General features: G+C 38.9%; 1 protein-coding gene across 14 annotated transcripts in view; it reads right to left on the bottom strand.

Moving 5' to 3' along the window:
* The window catches only part of SOX5 (SRY-box transcription factor 5), a 613,432-nt gene that overhangs the window by 233,346 nt on the left and 360,639 nt on the right, over positions 1–19,447 (bottom strand). For 12 of the 14 annotated variants that reach the window (XM_032105155.1, XM_032105160.1, XM_032105153.1 and 9 more), the window contains one exon: positions 17,119–17,350. In XM_032105155.1, the coding sequence (XP_031961046.1) occupies positions 17,119–17,349 (231 nt within the window). In that variant the 5' untranslated portion in view covers position 17,350. Of the gene's footprint in view, positions 1–17,118; positions 17,351–19,447 lie in introns of those variants that run through there. The other 2 variants (XM_032105163.1, XM_032105162.1) reach the window with 1 other exon arrangement.

Genomic DNA, 19,447 nt, shown 5'->3' on the forward strand with positions numbered 1-19,447 from the left:
TATGCTGGAAATGGTCAGGAGGAGAGTGAAAAGAAAACAGCTTCACTATATGAAGATTCTCTTATGATCAACTCGTAATTTTGTCCATCACTGCCCTTTTGTCTTGCATACTGGTTTTCCTTTGGCAGTATAGCACACCCCTCTGTTGCACTGTACCCCAGACTGATCTCCAGCCTCTCTCAGATGCACAGGTGGGAAGAATCACCAGGTATTTACCACTGAAGTTGCAGTTATTACAGCAGAGCTCCAAAAAAAGCAGTGGCGTGCAGCAAATGAACCACCTTCCATGTCTTTGCTCTCCCTTTCAGATTACTTCACTACTTTGTAAAAATGCATCAAGTTCACGAACACAAAGAGCTCACCCAGCTGGCTCATACCTTCTTTCTGGTGGTCACTAGGCAAGAGCCCCAAAATGTAAAAATCAAGAGACAAGGGAGGAAAAAAATCATTTTAAGGAGAAGAGGCTTTTCTCTTATCAAGTAGCCCAAAACACAGTAAAAGGAACAGAAGTGTTGACTGACATCAAGGTCAATTTCTACTAAATGTCATCTAATAAAGTGAAAGATTGACTTGATAACTCCTTTTTAACAGAGGATTTATTACATTCATACCATACAGAAAAGCATAATCCTCATTATATTAGTTACCTTATTTAAGCTTGTACAAACAATTTATTCCTTAAAGATAATAAAAGGAAATGCATTATGATCTTAAATCTTTTGCACACTTTACCTTATGCATATTAAAATAATCATGTTTAGGGACTGAATACTTTTTAAATATGACTCATAAAATTGATACCATGAGGTCTAATGTTTATTTTCTCCCACTGATTTCCCAATCAAATGCCTTAAATTTCGAAGACTTCCTCCCTGGAAACTCCTAGTCTTTGAAACTCAACATTTCTTTTTCCTCCATCCGCTAAGAAAATATTCTGTAGTCAGACTTTACTGGCAATTGTTTGGATATGCAGGAGACACTAGAATCCATTTCGTTATTCAACAGCTCTGCACTCAGAGCTCAGCAAAGCTAAGCAGCCCCAAAACTTGTCCTCTGCCAGCTATCTATGCAAAGGAGAGCAGCACACAAAGCCTTCCTTCCATCAGAAGATGCATGAGAGAGGATTTAACTGCAAGTTAATTGAACAAATCTACACAGCACCAGTTCTAAAATGGTGTCTGAGCCACCCAGAGTCTGTTTTCACTTGGGATTAGAGATTTTCAGTAGCATCTCAGATGCAACTGCTGCAGACATCACTGTCATTAATGGAAAAGCATCTGTTTTTAAGCAGGAGACACAGTTGTTAAAATGTGAAAGATTCTACTGTAAGTAGTTCCAGAGAAGCAGCAAAAAAGTAAAATATTTTTAGAAAAAAATGGTGGAGACAAGAGCTCCATATACTGAAAGAAAAGTTTGAGACAAGGGAATGTGGTATCACTCTTCAAATACAAAAACATTTATGGTAGAAAAGAGCATATTTCCTTATGCTTGCAGCGGCTAGGACAAGAATTAATGAGAGAAAACTGATGCAGGAAAGATTACACAGGAGTTACTTTCTAAAGGCAGAGACAGCAATACCTTGGGCCAGACAGACCAGGAGGTTCTAAGTCTCCTGTCTTGAGTAACTTCAAGAAGTCAGACTATTACCTGAAAGATATTACATTGGTACAGCTGATCCCTGGATTGAAGCTGGGACTGGATGACCTCTCCCAATCCCTCTCAGCCCTACAGTTCCATGAAGTGCAAGGCTGACAAATGGTGAGAAATAGATGTGCTCATTCAGTAGGGGCTCTACAGATCTGTAAGGGACTTAATCACTAAGCTGGATCAGGGGTTTTTAGTTGTGTTTTGCTTTGGATTTTTTTTTTGGGCTTGGGCCATTTTCCAAAGATGTGATTTGGTAAGTTTCAAGCCAAACCTCTCAAGCTTTACTCATGAGATAAGTGCTAAACAATGATCCAGATTCATCAAAGCTTTATAGACTTACTTAAAAGAAAAAGAAACTGATTCAGCCAACTCATTTCAAGCCAAATCAGGCAGTTGAAAATCTATTCCTGAGATTTGGAAAATCTGTCTATTTTAAAAATATTTTAAAAATATGTTTCGAGAGTCCCTCTTTTGCAGGAGCCTCAGGCAACTCTGTCAAGAAACTGTTTTTTTGGTTTCTTTTCAGTCTGATCAGGAGTGGTGTACTCCTCATGTCTAAAGCAGATAGCTGAAATACATGTGTTTGTATATATACACCTAAATATTTTTACATATATACTTATATATACAAGCAACATAAGGATTCAAGAATATTCTATCAGAAGTTTGGTAATTAAAGCAGTGAGTTTACGTTTCAAAAAGACTAAAAATGAATTTGCTTCTTTACTACAAGAAAAAAAAAATTGTAGCGCTGGACACCAATGTACTCTGCTAATGCACAAAGCTAAACCAGTTTCCTGCTCTGAGGCATGTTTATGAGCCTTAGTACATAAAATCTACAGTACTTCTCAGTACTGACCCTTAGAGTACTTCCTAGGGGGAGGTTGATTCCCATGCTCTTACAGTGCTTGGTATCTCTACCAAGAAGGATAATAACTGAGCTAAACTAGCTCATTTTTGTATACACCCCACAAAAATCCTCCTGGAAGCACCAAAGTGTTTCAAAGAAGTGTTTCAAATCAAATACTACCAGGAGAGGGGAAGACACACGCCTGGTGTTGTCTAACCAGGATGGGTCACAGTGTTGACTGGGAATGGAGGAAAGGACATCCTGCTTACCGTCTAGCATCCCACACATGGCTTCTGAGATGGAGAAAATCTGGACTGAAAAGGCTGTGCTGGGAATGTAGAGATTTCTATGCAGAAACACAGAAGAGGGTTCTATCCTCTTCTTCCCATATATACTGTTAATTTCTTAGTAAACTCAATTTCAGAGGCTGGAAGTTGATGTCACTACAGTGACGGGCACAGGCTGAGACCATTAGAAGGCTGCCCCTCTAGCCCAGTATCAAGCATTTACTGTAAACATTTATGTCAAAGTGATGAGAAAATGTTCAAACCCTTGCAGCATTTTCTTTTTCTGTTTCTGTTCTCTGCAAGGAAACTACTTCTTCCGAGAACATGGAAAAAGCATGTGACTTTGAACTGGAAAACCTGAAAGATCAGTGAGCCTACCTGCTAATGAGCAACTTGCTATTGAAACGAGCTCGTTAGCTTTCATTCTTGCTGGCTGCTGATCGATTCATGAGCCACTTACGTGGCCTCTGTAAGCTGTACATAAATTATCAAACACATTGATTTCTACAAATAATAAATCAGAAAGTCAGTCCTTTCCATATCTCTAGTATAAATGCTTAGCTCAATGGCCTTCAAAATTCAACCAAAGAAAACAATGATAACATCAGTGTTCACAGATACATTGCATCTGAAATGGCAAATATTCTGCTGCAAAAATAAGCTGTGCTGGCATCCCAGGGAAGTGAAAAAAAGCTTGCATCTGAAAATGTTACATACAAAACGCACAGAATTTTGCATGAATCTTTGTGTAGGTGGCAGCTCAAAAATTCACAGTAAGGAACAATTGTCTCCAGCAGGGAAAAATCCATGATAGATCATCTTCAAGTCCTTTTCCATCTCATATCATTAAATTTCTACAGCCATCTTCATATGACTGAAGTAGTCAAAGTCCTATGGCATCCCAGAGTCAGTGCTGAGTTTCTGAAGTGAAAGCATTTTCTCTTGTCAACTGGCATTCCCAACAGCATAGGAAGAGAACCTGTTAAACACTCATTAGTCAGAGCATGGGAAGAGGTAGGGAAAGCCTCCTTAACCCAAACATGCACCCATAACATTTCCATTTTCAGCACATACAGGTATCTCCAAGGCCAAGCTGGCCAAGCTGACTTCACCTGGCCTCCCAACTGTTTTTTAAAAGTATATAAAAAATTAATACTTTGGACATGTATGCTTGCAAATTTCCAAGCACTTCATAACACTGATTTGCAATAATTTGCCTAAGGTCATGTGGGCCTTGATCCAAAGCCTATTGAAGACAAAGCAGTCTTTATAGTGACTTCAAAGAGCTTTGGATTGGACCCACAGTGAAGCACTGCACAGTAAATAGAAAAATCAAGAAGAGAAAACCTGGTCTAAGGAAGAAATGTCATCCTCTCCTTCACTGACTCAGTTTACCGAAAAAGATGGGAACATGAGATTTAATTTTCCTGTTCTTCTGTATCACACTGCCAGCCCAATGAAATGGTTGTTTCCCTTTTCCCACTCAACTGCATTTCTCAGAGCATTATTCAGTTCTAAAATACAGCCCAACACAAGAGCTCAACCACGCCGTAGAGATATCTTCATCACCTTGACCCTCAATAACACCAGTCCCAGAGCAGCTCCCTGGAGTGCCCCTGGAGAGAGCTGTGGCATTCCATGCCAGCCGAGGATGGTGCCAGGAGTGTTGGATGGAATGCTCACTCTGAAAGAGCAGCAATCTTAGGACTAAATACAATAACAATAAGGAGTTAAAATGTGCAGACCAGAGAACACCCCTTAATCCCAGTTTACTGAAAGGACATGTCATTTTTAGAAAGTTGTCCAAACAACTGTCTTAATATTCTACACCAAAGTGGCTATTAATCAAACAACAAAGGCCCAATTAACACATAGCTGTTGTCACCTTGATGTTAAAAGCCTCTCCCTTCCCCCTTCTTTCTTTCTTTCTTTTTGTCTTTAATGTTACAACCTAACCCAAAAATGCCTCAGGGCCCTACAGCAAAAAAAAAAACAAAACCAAAAACCAAAAACCCAAGATAGAGAGAGGGAGACAGGGAGGAAGGGAAGAGGATAGGGAGAAAAAGTGGGGTAGGGAGGGGAGAAAAAGAGAGAGAGAGTCTTAAATACCATCTCTCCTCTAGGCAGCAATTTCCACAGATGAAGAGGTCACCACTGTTTAACAGTGTGCTGCCACGTTAATTTAGTATGACAAGATAAAGCAGTAATCTCTGCTTGAAGAGGCTGTAAACCGCCTGCTATCCAGGGACATGCTCGAGTCGATTTGCACTGTATATCACTTTATACAATTGCCGTGACAAAGCCCCCTGAGTTCCCTCATGTAAATCTCTCTCTCTCCCTCTCAACTTCCCTGCCAGTCAGACAGCAGTGGATCCGTGGTAAGCTATGCAAACTTCATGTTTTACGCATGCCAATGGACCCCAAAGCTTCCCGCCTCCCCCCCCCCAAGAAAAGATGTTTAGGACTTTGATAATCCATTGATCCCACTTCCATATCGGCTTGTATTTTTCAATCTGTCGTGTTAAGTTGTCAGAGAGGGCGATTAAACCGATGTTTCATGTTCCGAGATTTGCGTTCCTGGGAATGATAGTTTTCAAAGCCTTTCTTGCTAGGTTCTGCTTAAAGATTATCCCTAAGAAAGCTGATGTGAATATTATTACTGGCATAAACCTGGTAATAAAACCATAAAGTGTTTTAGGTAAAGACATTTTAGAGATATTCAGGGTTATAAACATAAGAGTTTAAAGCTGGATAGAATTTGGAGTGCTCAAAAAAAAAGAAAGAAAAAAAGCGCCCTGTCAGGCTGTGGAGTTTTCTCAGCATGAAGCAAAACAACATATGTAAAAGGAAAAAGGGAACTCACATGCCTATGTAAAGTAAATATAATTACAGAACCACAGAAGAGGGCAGAGCAGAACACTGACCTGTGCAGTTAGACAGGAACGAGAAGGAGACAGAGCATGTGTAGCAGTGGTCATGATAGTGCCTCAAATAAAACACAGTGACAGCTATTCCCAGCAAACAGCCAAGGAAGCTGCCTGTGTCTCCAGCAGCCTACACAGCTGAAAACATGGGCTTCTTGTTGGGGAAATAGGGAGAATTTTTTGCAATATGTTGCAACTCTCAGATGCCATACTGCATCTCTAGAACATAGAAGTTTTAAATTATGTCTCCTTCTATTTCACATTTAATTTGTGTCATTTTCCTATGGCCTGCAGGCACGATACAAGTCACAGCACACAATATACCAAACGTGGTGCCAAAATGTGAAGCTGTGCACATGTACATATACCCACTTTCTGGATTAAACACAGAGGAGGACATAAGTAGAATAAAAACACACATAGCAGACAGGTTTCTACAGAGTAAGGCTGGAATTTAACTACAGTTTCTGAACTAATACATTGCTAGGTCTATTGACTATGCCTATGCATGGCATTTGGACTTGCAAAAATGACCAAGCAAGGCTACATCAAATCTTTAACAGGTTACATACATTCTCTGTAATCAATTAAATTGAATAATAAAATTTGATGTTCATTGCAGCTGATACTAAGACCGACAAATGCTTCATTAAGCATTTGAACTTCTAACAACATTTTATAATTCCCTAAATTTTAAAGGGGAAACCCACTAGAATTAATGCCACTATTCAACACTTAGAGAATCCTCCCAAAATTGCCCTTTTAAGGTGTTCCATATTACTTTATTCTCTAATACATGCTGCCAACCAACGCATTTATTATTTGAACTTAACACTACTAAATAGATATAAAACAAAAGGTTTGCTTTCAGGGAACATCCAATTCTTAGAACCCCACTAAACACCATCAGTACTGGTTACAAAAGAATTCTGATAGAATATTCACACACAACACCCCCCAACCCCTCCTCCAAAAAGGATGAACTTGAACATGGTTACTTCTACAGAAATATGAGAGAATATTTGCACAGTAACATGCATTATTTCTTTAACACCATGTACTGTGAATGGGATTACTCTCACCTAATTTTAGCCCCAAATTAGACACCTAGTCTAAACTAGTCATCAAGGCTCCCTCTATAGTCAACAGACAAGCACTTTCAGAGGGTAATTCATCTTTCTTGTCCTGAATGCTTATTTTAAGATTGGAAATGTTGTTCTAGAAGGGTGGTTATCTTTTTCCACAAACTGTGAAGACAGCCCAAACGCCTAAATTTTATGTGCCTAAACTTTGGTGAACTGAACCCCAATCTCACTGTATGGCATTCGATAATCTCCGTGAGTGTGGAAACTCTGATAGAGCATAGACAATCACGGATGAAGGACAAGCATAATTTCTACTGTACTAGCACAGCCATAGGCAACAGAAGGGTTATTGCCCATGATAAATCAACAACCTGGAATCTGGAAATAACGTCTTATTTCACCCAGTAAACCGAAAACTTGCCATCTCTGTTAATATTTATCAAACTACAAGTCCAACAACTCTTTGTGATATTTTACAGAGCAATAAAAAGATACAGGTCCTAAATATAAAAGCAAGTATTTCAGTCAAATTACTTTATTCACAAGGAAAGCTCGGGAATTCACTGTGGCCCTGTGTCAATATATTACCCAATACTCATGTTGACAGCTTCAAAACTGAAGCTATGGTCACTGCCCAAAAGCTAAGTTTACACTGGCCACAAGCAAACAGGAAAAGTACATCATCCGCCACAGATGTATTCTTTGCAGGACTGAATCACACTATTTGAAACTCTGCTTGTAGATATATGAAATTCCAAAAACTGTTTTCCAGTGGAGTTTATCAAATTGGTTTAAAGACAATTTAACCAAGTGTTATACATGTAACTATTGTGAATGATCCATCTGCTCTCCCCCACACTCTGCTACTGTCCATGTCAAGACAATATGAATCTAAAAATTTGGAAAAAAAAAAAAAAAAGGGAGGTATTTGCAGATTTTGTATTTATAAAAGTAAAGAATATACCACGGATTCACACTCTATCATTAGTCAGATGCAGGCCACAAACTCAAGTTGAGTGGTTTGAGCTCTGAGATGCAGAATATTTTCTATTCCCAACAGCGCTAAGCACTATATAGCAAACTTGTACTTATGAACAATGAATTATGAAATGCTCTGGCCAGGTAACTACCTCTCAGTCAAGGCTTTTTTGGTTGAAGTTATCTAACCACAGATTTATAAACTATAGGGATCAAGAGCTGAGCTTAACACCTTAAGCTCCAGCTGTAACCTATGAAGAAAAATAGGCACTTCTAGGGTGTGAGTTCCCTGACCTACTTAAAAGATATGTTAGGACAAAATGAATCATGCTCCACTGTTCCCTATTTCCTTCCATTAACCATAAAGTTAAACCTAAATTTACTAGCTCACTTCTGAACATACACTTTTTAAACATATACTCTGAGCAGACTTTGCCCTTGAATCTTCGCCCCAAAAAAGACATTAAGATTGACATGGCATTGTATGATGTGTTAGTGGCTGAGTCCATTCTCTGAGAAGAAATAACTTCTTTCCTCTATGAGAAAAAGCCAAAATGTCCTCATGCTGCACCAAGACACTAATAATCACCAGAAATTTATCACTGAGACTCCGTAAATTTAACTGAAAATTGTACAAGAAACTAACTCGCTCCTAACAGAGCTCTAAATCCTAAATGCTAAGCTCTGCATTTGTATCTGGTTGTTTTCTGGAAACCTGCACATCCTCAGCAAATACTGCTGCCTTTGAACACAGATGGATCCAAAGCTGAGCAGATCTCCTGATTACAACTACAGCAGTTTAAAATGAAAAGAATGGGGAAGAGGAAAGTTTCACTTAGAGTTACAGAGATGAAACACACACTTTAAATTCAATCTGAAAATCAGCATAGAGGAGAGTCTGAAGCACGGATGTTTTGCATTATTTCTGGCTAGCAATATTAATAAGCAATGCAAGCTTCCACCTCTGACATGACTTAGTGTAGAGATACACATACAATCTACTTCAGTAATTCAGAGTTGCGATGTCAGAAGGATTTTACCTTTTGCTATAATATTTCTTATTTTCCGTCATCAAACTCCAATCCTACAAAAAGCTATGTGCAGAAGGAGTTATAGCCAGTGACCTCTCCTTCCCTTCCTCTTGCTACCATCAGCATTAGGTTCCAATCAACCAGATTATTTTGCAGGAACAGGGTCATAAGCTAAGCATTCTGGGGCAGGAATGTTTCTTTTTTCTGTCTCTATAAAAATAAATCATGCTATGGGTACAATATAAATAAAGATAATAACAGTCTGATATTAGATTTTACTGGTCTATGTTTTAGACAATCTATGTAATTTGCTTGCTGCCTGTACAAACTACAAAAAGTTAATCTTTAGAGCTCTTTTTTTCCTTGGGGTGGATTCAGTTTTAAAAGCATAAAAAAGGATGCCGGAGCAGACTATTTTCATGTATAATTATGGTCTTGTTTACATTGCTCTTGAAAAAGCTATCCTGAGTTAAATTGGGCACAACTCCACTCAGTAACTTTCGTTGGTTTATGTAGTGATGCTAAATTCATGGGATTCATCAACTCTACTTCTCCTTTGCAAAGAGCAAAAATGCCTTATCTGATCACACAACTGCAGCTAAACTGGACCAAGAAACAAAGAACTTCAGGGTGTAAAAGAGAATCTGGAAATGAGGCCGGCCAAACTATTCAGACAAGCTTGCTACCCCAGGCATAAAGGACTCTTTTTACTTAAGAAAGTTTGTTTCCTCCTCCATTTCATTGTCTTTTAAACACTTTGGAACATTGGTTGGTTCAGAAACATTGCAGCACATCAATCTCCTCTTGAAGAGAGGTCTCTGAACACATCTTAGGAGCTGACCCACCCAAGGGTAGATGCCCATTCTTAAGCAAACATATTTTGAAATCTGCAGTCTGATTTGCCAAAGGTCCTTCTTCAGCCATGAATTTCTAGAGAAAATTAATAACCCCTATTATTACAGCAGAGAAGGCGGTGGTATTTCACTGATGTACTTAAGACAAGAAGAAGCAGTTTGCTCCAAGAAAGGGAAAAAAGATGACTGGATGACAGGACAGTTTAAATGCCAGCAACTGCCTGGAGACACACTTTCATTCCCACTAAAACCATCATTACTTTTGGTGAATCTGTAAAAGCATTAGCAGCGGCAAGAAAAATTAGAGAAAGCAAGCTGGCCTTGGCACAGCCTAATCCAACTGAATTTTGTATGACCTGAAAAATAATACTTAAAGAGACAATGCAAAAACCATGAGCACATCACTAGTCCATTGAAAGGACAGATAATAAAGAAATGCTTCAAATCCTAACTGCAGTGGGTAACTTCCTATGGACACCAACATCTGACAGTGAGAGAAGAGACCGTAAAACACGACTGTGACTACTGAGTGTAGCAGAAGGTTCTGGCACTTCTAGGAGCCAGAGTTTATAACCACAGGGATTCCTTGCAACCCTGAAATTCAAGAAACCATGACCAACACTTCACAATGCCTTTCAGGCTTGGTATATCTCTACTGAAAGTAGATCTGCATATCAAAAACCAACTATCCTCTAGTTTATTGACATTCTGTCCAAGCAAATAACGCAACACTTATTTTTTACTGTGCAACGTCTTCATATGAGCTATTTACTAAAAGACTTTAGAATGGATTAAATAATAAAAATGACTAAGGTAAATATGACTACAAGCAGAGGAAGAAAATGGGCAAGGCAGAAAAAGGTTTTCAGAGGACAACTGCAAACAGACAGAAACTGATAGAGTAACGTTGGCTCTTATAAGGCTGGAAATAGACAGAAATTTGCACCTGCAGTGAAAAGAAAGGGAGAAAGCCACACCAGCTGCTCAGAGTAAGTAATGTGAATTTGAGAAGCGTGGGGAGCAAACAGAAAGCACATGGGGAAACTGCTCTGGAAGTTTTAAAATGAATTAAAAACTACTGAAGCAAAAATGAGTCAAGGTGGTGTGCAAAAGCAGGAGTTTGTGCTATGTAGGGGGTAAAACACTGACAAGTTGGGATTCCCACATGCCTTGCCTTAAGGCATATGTCAGATAAAAAGTATGGAAGTCTGGTATGCTGCTCTCTATTCTGGTAATAGTTACACTGACAGCCCAAGGCCAAAAGCTTCTCAATGGTGCAGAAGCTCGGCCAAAGGACATACACTCATTGTTTGAAAGGAAAAGCACAAAAACTTAAAACTACCTTTCTATGAACTTCTCTTTTCAGAACCATGGAGAATTGGGTGTTTAACTGGCAGCAGAGTTTGTGTCTCACTACAACACCAGAAAGATTCACTGTCACCAAAGAAAAGGTACAGTTTCAGAATAAATTTTGGTAGAGTGCCACAGGGGACAGACCTGGACTGCCGAAACTACACGAAGTCCACAGCTATTGTTTGACTTCCGAGAGGATGGAGAAGATCCCATAGATCCTACCTGTATTATGTCACACCTAGGGAGTGACAGTTGGAAGCAAAAGATGTATCAAGAAGTAGGAACATTTAAATGTAGTCCCTTTGGATTGTTGCTATAAACTGGTCTTGCAGTCCTAGTGGGACTTTCTCCAAATCCTTGTCCTCACCAGTGCTCCTCAAATTGATAACTTCAAAATTTTGTTTCAAATCTCCGCTATCTCCTTTGCTTAGAAAGACGACCAAGTTTTTTGCTTACATAGTTTTCTGATGGGGCATTTAATAGCTCTTTTCTCTTCCTCATAAGAGAGACCATCTGGTTTGAATATTCATACCAAATGTGGGCTTTACACAGTTCTACCTGTCTTTTTTCTGTACAATTTTTCAGCTACTCACTTGAGTTAGATTTTACTAGTATTTATGCAGTAAGTTTAAATGAAGATATTTTCCAGTATGAAGTCAATGAATTGATGCCTAGGCACATAACCACTTGCAAACAATGGACACATACAGTTCCCAGCACTTCCATAAAACAAAGGTGTTTACTTTTCTGTTGATTTTTTTCTGCTTAACTGCATTCAAATGAATCCATTAAAAACGTGACTGCTTCACAGTAAGATGATCTTCAGCAAAAACAAACAACTGCTGTTTCCACTTCTCTTCATGGCCTTTAGAAACTACAGTCATCTGCATCCTGTATTCCAGGCAATTTATATATTATAAGCCTGGCCTTGATTTGTCAAGTTGTTGGTTTAAATGTAGTTCTAACCCTCCTGCTTGGGGATGAAAAAATGTTTTCTTACTTCATTACTTACTTAATGCCCCCTAACCAACCTTTGGACCTTTCAAAGTCTGATCAAAACACCAAAGTGTCATCTCAAACTTCAGCCAGTGTTTCTGCCCATTGCCTTCTGCTGGGAATAATGTACCCACTCTGGTTTTCCATGTCTACAAGTATGCAAAAGTCACTGTGTTGAGAAGGTGGTTGAGTAAACTGAGGGAACTTCCATAAAAGCACACTGCTGCACTCTGGCTTTGATCCCTGACTCACCTGAAGAATGAAGACACGTTTTTTGTTTCTTTATGTGTCTAAGACAGGACCTCCACATCAAGTAGCTGGCAAATAATGTAAACATGACTCACATGGATAGGACAGGATTGGAGATCTGGGAGAATACAGATCATGACAAGGAGGACAAGCAGATTGGCCCAACCTGAACGCAAGGTACTTGTCAGGCAGATAGGAGAATCATCAAAGCTGTTTCCATTGCAGCTGATTCTCCAGGACTGCAGACAGTTTTCCAGGGTCTGGACTAAACAATGCAGTAGGCAACTTCTACAGCTCTTTGATAGGTCCTGACTGATTATTTTTCATTTGTTCCCTTTCCTAGCAGCCCACAATAGTGATTCCCTGAAATGGTGCAAGTGTAAAGATCAAAGTCTGGTAAGAGCCTGAAATTGTATCTGTGGAAACTGCTTCCATGTGCTTTTGTGATGACATTTATAAATGCAATGTTTGCAACAATGTAATTTCACCATCTTATAAATATCAATTTAGCATTAAGAGAGGAAGGAAAGAACATCATACAAACGCAAACTTACCACCATTTCTCCTTTGTTTTAATTGAACCAGTCTTGTTCAGATAAGCCTATCTCTTACAAAAACTACAGTTTATAGTTTAAACTGTGAAATTGTGTGCGCGCGTGTGTGTGTTGTAATTATGGTGCCTGCTAACAATTTCATACTGCCACACTGCACATATGGCTTCCAAGCTAGCTTTATCTGAATCTTTGTGAATCTATTCTCCATGCTATTAAACTGAACACATTCCACATCGTTCAAAAGTAATTACACTTTTGTCTAGAGTGTAGGAGACTGCTCTCCCCAAACAATGAAATTCTCATTATTAGAGCTGGCACAGTAAAGGCACTGGTGTTCACAACACTGTGCATTGTATCATCACAATAACTTATCCTAAGCTTGATGCTCAAAGGTACACTGGAAATTAAAATTTCTCTAAAACCACTGTGAGGGTTTGGTGTTTTTTTTTTTTTTTTTTTAATATGCATTCTTTAGCTCAGTATAATTAGAGTCCTATTTGACTTTTTAAAAAGCTATATGCATTCAGATTTCCATTCTCCTCGGAAGTTCTGAATAATAGCTAAGTGCTCCAGCCGCTTGTTGTTCTGATCCACTACCATTCATATGCTGACAACTCCAGACCAACAGGTGAAACGCAGGCCAGGATGGATGTGATAAGAGAATTCAAATGAAGCATTAAACAACCTTTTATTTTGGACAAGGGGAGGAAAAGCACAAAGCAATGTGTCGGTAAAGCTCTTTGACCTGTAGTACTGCTTTTCTTAATATTATTCCCAAGTTACACAGGAGTAACTTCATTCACCACAGAAACACAACTTCTTTTACTGTGAAGCAACAAAGCTACTGAATAGTGCACCAAAATATTTCCTATCATTTTAAAGTACTATTGAAAATGAATTCTAAATCCCACTAAAAGGGCAGGACAAATGTAGGCTACCAGTACAGTCACAGTCATCAGTGTGGAACAACTAGAGAGTGGCAAAATTATAGCTTACCCGTTTGACCTTTTGTTCAGTACTTTTTTTTTTTTTTCTTTTTTTTTTTAAAATCCCATCCAGCATTTCATTGATATTCTGTAGTTAAAAAGAATGGTCTGATTTAAACACACCATGCCTGTGGTATACTTCCATCAGTACTTTTAGCCTTGACATTTCTCATTTTCAGAAATTAGCACACAGACAACATTGGTGAGATCAGTGGTCTTGAGAGTTGCAAAAGCAGACAAATAGAACATAAAGGCAGGCAAACAGAAACAAATAAAATAAACCTTTGTAACTTAGATGAGCTAACAACTATTTGTGCTATCCAAATTCTGTAGCCTTAATAGGTTTCTTCAAAAGAGCTATTGACTGATACTGTAATCCTCAAGTGTTTCCCTGCAAAGCTTATGGCTTGCTATGAATGTCCTAAGGGGACTCTCGGATATATTCTAGGTCAAATCATTTGTCTTTTATTTTCTACTGAGCAGTTGCTTTAAGTCTGATACATTATTGTTTCTTTTCTTATCCGGAAAAGAGTTTTCCTACTTACAATAAGTATCTAGTTTCTTCTATCAAGAGAAAGACAGAGATAGAGTTACCCCTGCCTTGGTTGAGGCTGGTAGAGATCTCCAGAGGAGACCTAGCCCAATCCCCCTGTTCAAGCAAGGCCACTGAGAGTCAGCCAGGACCATGTCCAGATGACTTTTGAGTATCTCTAAGGAGGGAGACTCCACAGCCTCCCTGGAAAACCTGTTCCTATGCTCAGTCACCCTCACACAAAAGCATTTCCTGATGTTCACAGGGATCCTCCTGCATTTCATTTGGTGTCCACTGCACTATCTTTTCTCTGGCTGCACTTCCAATATCCTCAGAAACACCCTGTTCACTTTGATGGGAAGATGGGCTTTGCAGATTTTTGCCAATTTTGATTATGTTTGAAGATGTCTTTATAGGAATTTTGCCCTCCTCTTACAAACATTTATCCAGAATTTTGAGCTGTCTCAAGCTGGTAGTTGTTAAAACTTCGTAAAGTGCAACAGGGTAAATTTTCAAAAGTGTTAAGTCAGGAAGTGTGAAGCTTCTGGAGCTTTATCAATAAAACTGTATCAGACCACACTCTGTGGTTCTGTGTGCAGGCCTGACTGTAGAACAAAAGAATGTCAATTCAAACAGTATAAAAATGTCCTCTGCAATGCTAAAAAGTGAATGCCCTTTGGAAATGATTTTTGTCACTGCTAAGCACAGGAATTGAAGTCATCTAAATGTTATCCAGTGATTTCCTTCTGATACCTACATACCACAACAGCAGAGGGTGCGATTATGTACATTTTACTCATTTAGACTGATCCCTTCTTTCTTCCTGGAGACACAGAGGCTACATCCTTTCTGATCCACCTGAGTCATGCTTTTTACAACACAGTCCTCACTAAAAGATATTGCCAAAGTGTTACATTCATACAGACTGGCAATATTCTTAAATATGTATGAAGACAAAACTAGTCCCTTACAACCCCCCAAACACTGTCTCGGGTAAGCCTGCAGTGTGTCACTGCTACAGCGAGACTATCTACAACACCCCACGATTCAGTATCTTGTACTGCAAAAAGACAGAACACTGTTTTGCCATTAAATACAGCCTTCATATCAGGAAGTTACACTAGATGATCAGCTAAACCTCTTGTTCTTAGAAACTATAAATGAACAAAGAAGTTAGTTAAAATTAGTTGAAGAGCAGTTAAGTGTTTCAGTGAGGTGTAGCTGAAATACTCCTGCTGGGCTCCTTAGAAAACAGTAAGATTTCATTTCATTAGCGTCTGATTCTACACTACTGGTGCCATCACACGTTTATCTATTGACTTAAATGTTGTCAGAAACAACTTATCTTCTAAACACTCTCTTAAAATAGGCCAAAGTATAGCAAAGCCCACATATTAGTTACATACCCTAATATTCCACTGGCTGGAACTGTTATATTAATGAATTTCATCTCCATAAAACGTAAGATAAAGGATGAGAAATAAACAAGCTCGGAAAAGATAATGATATTGTCTGCCCATGAGTAATTTCTCCAATGATGTTCTTTCTTCATATAAAGTTGCAATAACACAAACTAAAATTATGTATTCCAAACCACTGTCTGAGCTTAAGCACTAGCCCAAAAAAGGAAGGAAAACTGATCAGGATCAATGAGTTATTCTGTCTAGGAGAGCAGCTTCAGTGAATATCCAGTGACTTGGTCCTATGAGAAATAATAATCCCTAAGGCTTTTTACTTAGGGCTTGTTACATATGCATAATGAGCTGTAAGGGCTTAAATACCACTGTGGAGCTGTTGAAGGCTTTTATGAGAATACACTAGCATCTATTTTGCAATGCCTTTTTAAAAGCCTTCAAATATGCAGGTCTGTTTATTATCTTCACTTCTAGTGAAATTATCAGTGCCCTCGTCAAAGTGGGGGACTAACAAAAAAGTTACAGCCAATTTGTAAATAGGCAAGAGCCATGCAAGCGTGTTCACTACAGAGCTTTGTCGAGGTGCCTCAGTCCTGGGGTTCCAATACCTTTCCTTGCACCTGTCACCCTTTCTAAAAATGTATCAGTATTCTATGTGAAGGGCCCAAACACAAAATAGTGACACTACAATACTAGCAAGGAACATGGCATTGCTTTGTCTTCTTTTAGATACAGCCAGTTCTGGACTTCCCCCGGACTACTACATGTAATGAATTAAGTGCTCAGTGTCATTTGTAGAGAGGAAATTAACAAGTGAAAAAGTAGTACGTTGATTTAATTTCATAAGCACAGTAAACTTTATTGTAGGTATCTGTGATGTGAATTACACTTTAGACAAAAGTTTTTAAATCATCAAAATTCAAAGTTTCTTCTTTTTTACCCTTTATGCAGACTTTCATGCTTTACTGTTGCACAAACTTGGCATTAGGGTGATATTTCAGACACCATGCCAAACGTGACTCTCACTTAGAGTGTTCCAAATCCATTTGCTGTTTGCTGAACACATACACTTCCAATTCACATCACTGCAGCTAACAAATTTTAGCACCCTAAATGCCATCAGGCAAAGGTGAGGAAAAGTCTGCACTGCAAGTGATTTAGCATAAAGTGGAAAAGTCTGCACTGCAAGTGATTTAGCATTTGTAGTGGAGGGTAGAGGCAGCCCAGCTAGGTCAGAGCTTACACATTACTGTGGCGTGTTCTGTACGTGTAGCTCTGCATTGTACACTCCATAAAGTACAAATCTGGATGCCAAACTACTGCAGAGGCAGAATTCAAAGAATGGATGTAAGCACAATAGACCATAAGCAAACCTACCATTGTGTTGTGCTGAGAAGTGGGAGTCCTATGGCCACAGTTCTCTTGCGTCAGCAGAGAAACTGGCTGAAATTCCTCAGAGTGAGGCTTGTTGGGAAAACTCACATGCAAGGGAAGGTGAAAGGCTGGGAGCCCGTCACTCTCCTCTTCTCCCACTTTCTGTCTGCTTGTCACCATGGCTACCTCTCCATCTGCTTCCCCATACGGAGAGGCTGGTCGCTTGGAAGACATCCTGGAAGGAACAAAAGAGGAGAAAATAATGAAACCTCCAAATAAATCCTTAATGCCGTCATTGTGTGGTTAGGGGCCATTGTAACAGAAATGCCTTTTTTTGTGCTGGCAGAGAGCAGGAAACCATCCAAATACCACTGCAAAGCATACACAATTGGGAACAATGGCCAAGCAGGTAGCAACAGAACAGTGGCTTGTTTGTTGTGAGAATAATACACTAATATAGCACTCTCTTGTATTCTGGCTTCTTAAACATGAAAATTCACCTAAGACTGCATAATGAAATGCAATTCCTTTAAAAAATCACCCATCTAGTTTTGCATTTGCAAGGGACTCTAAGAAGATAGAACGTCTCCCGATACAAGCTATTGTCAACTTAGCTTTTAAGGAATAATCATCTGCTTGTCATTATCAACCACAACTGATAAAAAAATAAAGTAAAATAAAATACAATACCATAAAAGAACTTGCTAGCAAGCCAAAATGTCTGTGTTTACAAAACTTCACCCATGTGAGCAACTGAGTGTTAAAGTCATGTTGCAAGGATCTTTCCAGGTTTGCAGATCTGGTATAGTTAAGCAATTAAACATTCGGACATTAATAATTTAAGCTTTTTGACAACATAAAGTCAGAGGTGTACTGACTGAATTAAGATCTGCTATCAAATCTATATATCAAATTCTTCTTATCTATGGCCAGATCAGAAAAAAAACCGCACGAAAATGTAATTTACATCTCTAACTATATAATAAAGGATACACAAGGAAGATACATAGAGCACACATTGTAAAAACCACACAGAAATATTGACTTGAAGTTCCACCCTACACTGTGAATTTTTTGATACTGTCTGATAACACCAGTCTGATAGCTCATGTTTATCTTCCAACTTTTAGAAAGACTGAAAGAAGCTTAAATCATGGGCAAATTCAGGTGTCATCCAAGCCAAGCACTACTGAAAATCTTACAGAACCCAAAATACTTCCAGCTTGGTCTCCAAAAAAGAGGGGTACAGTGAAGTGTTAAAATGCAGACAACTTCTGGGATTAATTACAGCAACATCGTTCATGAAAATCAGGGTATGCTCATGGATGGCATAACAGACCCCTGTGCTAAGCAGGGGCATCTGCAAGGAGTGGAATGAGGAGTGAGAACTCCTACAGGCACAGCCAAAAGAAGAAAAGAAAAATAGGGAAATGTTTCACAGGAAAAAAGAGAAGTTATGAACGAGGAAACTGAAGACTATTTGTACGCAAAAGTTAAAAGAAGGGGCTTAAGTAATAATGCTCCTCCTCATAAATCTCGTATTTATGATTCTAATTACCCCATTTTTATTTTCCACTTCACAGTTAAAGGAACTGCATTTCAAAAGCCCAGCAGCCTCTTGAATCGTGTGTGGGGCTGCTGTGAGGTGGAGCATGTCCATACGATTTGGCATATTGAGCACGGAATGGTTCTTAGCAGCAGTCAACTGGGTCTGAAAACAAACTGACTTTAAACAGCCCTTTGTTAGGACTTATTTTGCTTCTAATGATCTCATTTTGAGCCTTGCCTCCTGAGACAAGTTAGATTATATTAAAAAAAGAAAAAAAAGAAAAGAAAAAAACAGAAGAACCAAGAACAAAAACTCAGACAAAAAATCCCTACCAGAACCCATACTCAGCTGCACATTGCCTGTTCTGAACACCACCTATTGCTGGTGCTTAGAGAAGCAATCTGTATTTTCTATTAATGTTTGACTTAGTCCAACAGACTAACACTTCATACATCCTACCTGAATTCTGTCTTCTAGGCTTTCCCACCTACGTGTCTGCAGCAAAGCATATGTACAAAGACAGAGATCACCAGATAGACTCTTACTGGCAGTTTTCTACTAGCCCACTGAATTCAGCATTTTACAGCTATGTTTGACATGACAGATCTCAAGCTTTTCTGCCGAAACCATACAACTCCCTTTTAAAGTTAATGTGAATTATTCATATTCTGCATTGTACTGCATCGAGATAGACATTTGCTATTGATTTTAAGTTTTTGGTTACTCATTTTAACACTATTTAATAGAAGCCTGGGTTTCTACAAATCTCTCTGAAAATCAGCA

Source organism: Corvus moneduloides, chromosome 4, assembly GCF_009650955.1.
Source record: "Corvus moneduloides isolate bCorMon1 chromosome 4, bCorMon1.pri, whole genome shotgun sequence".
Lineage (NCBI taxonomy): Eukaryota > Metazoa > Chordata > Aves > Passeriformes > Corvidae > Corvus > Corvus moneduloides.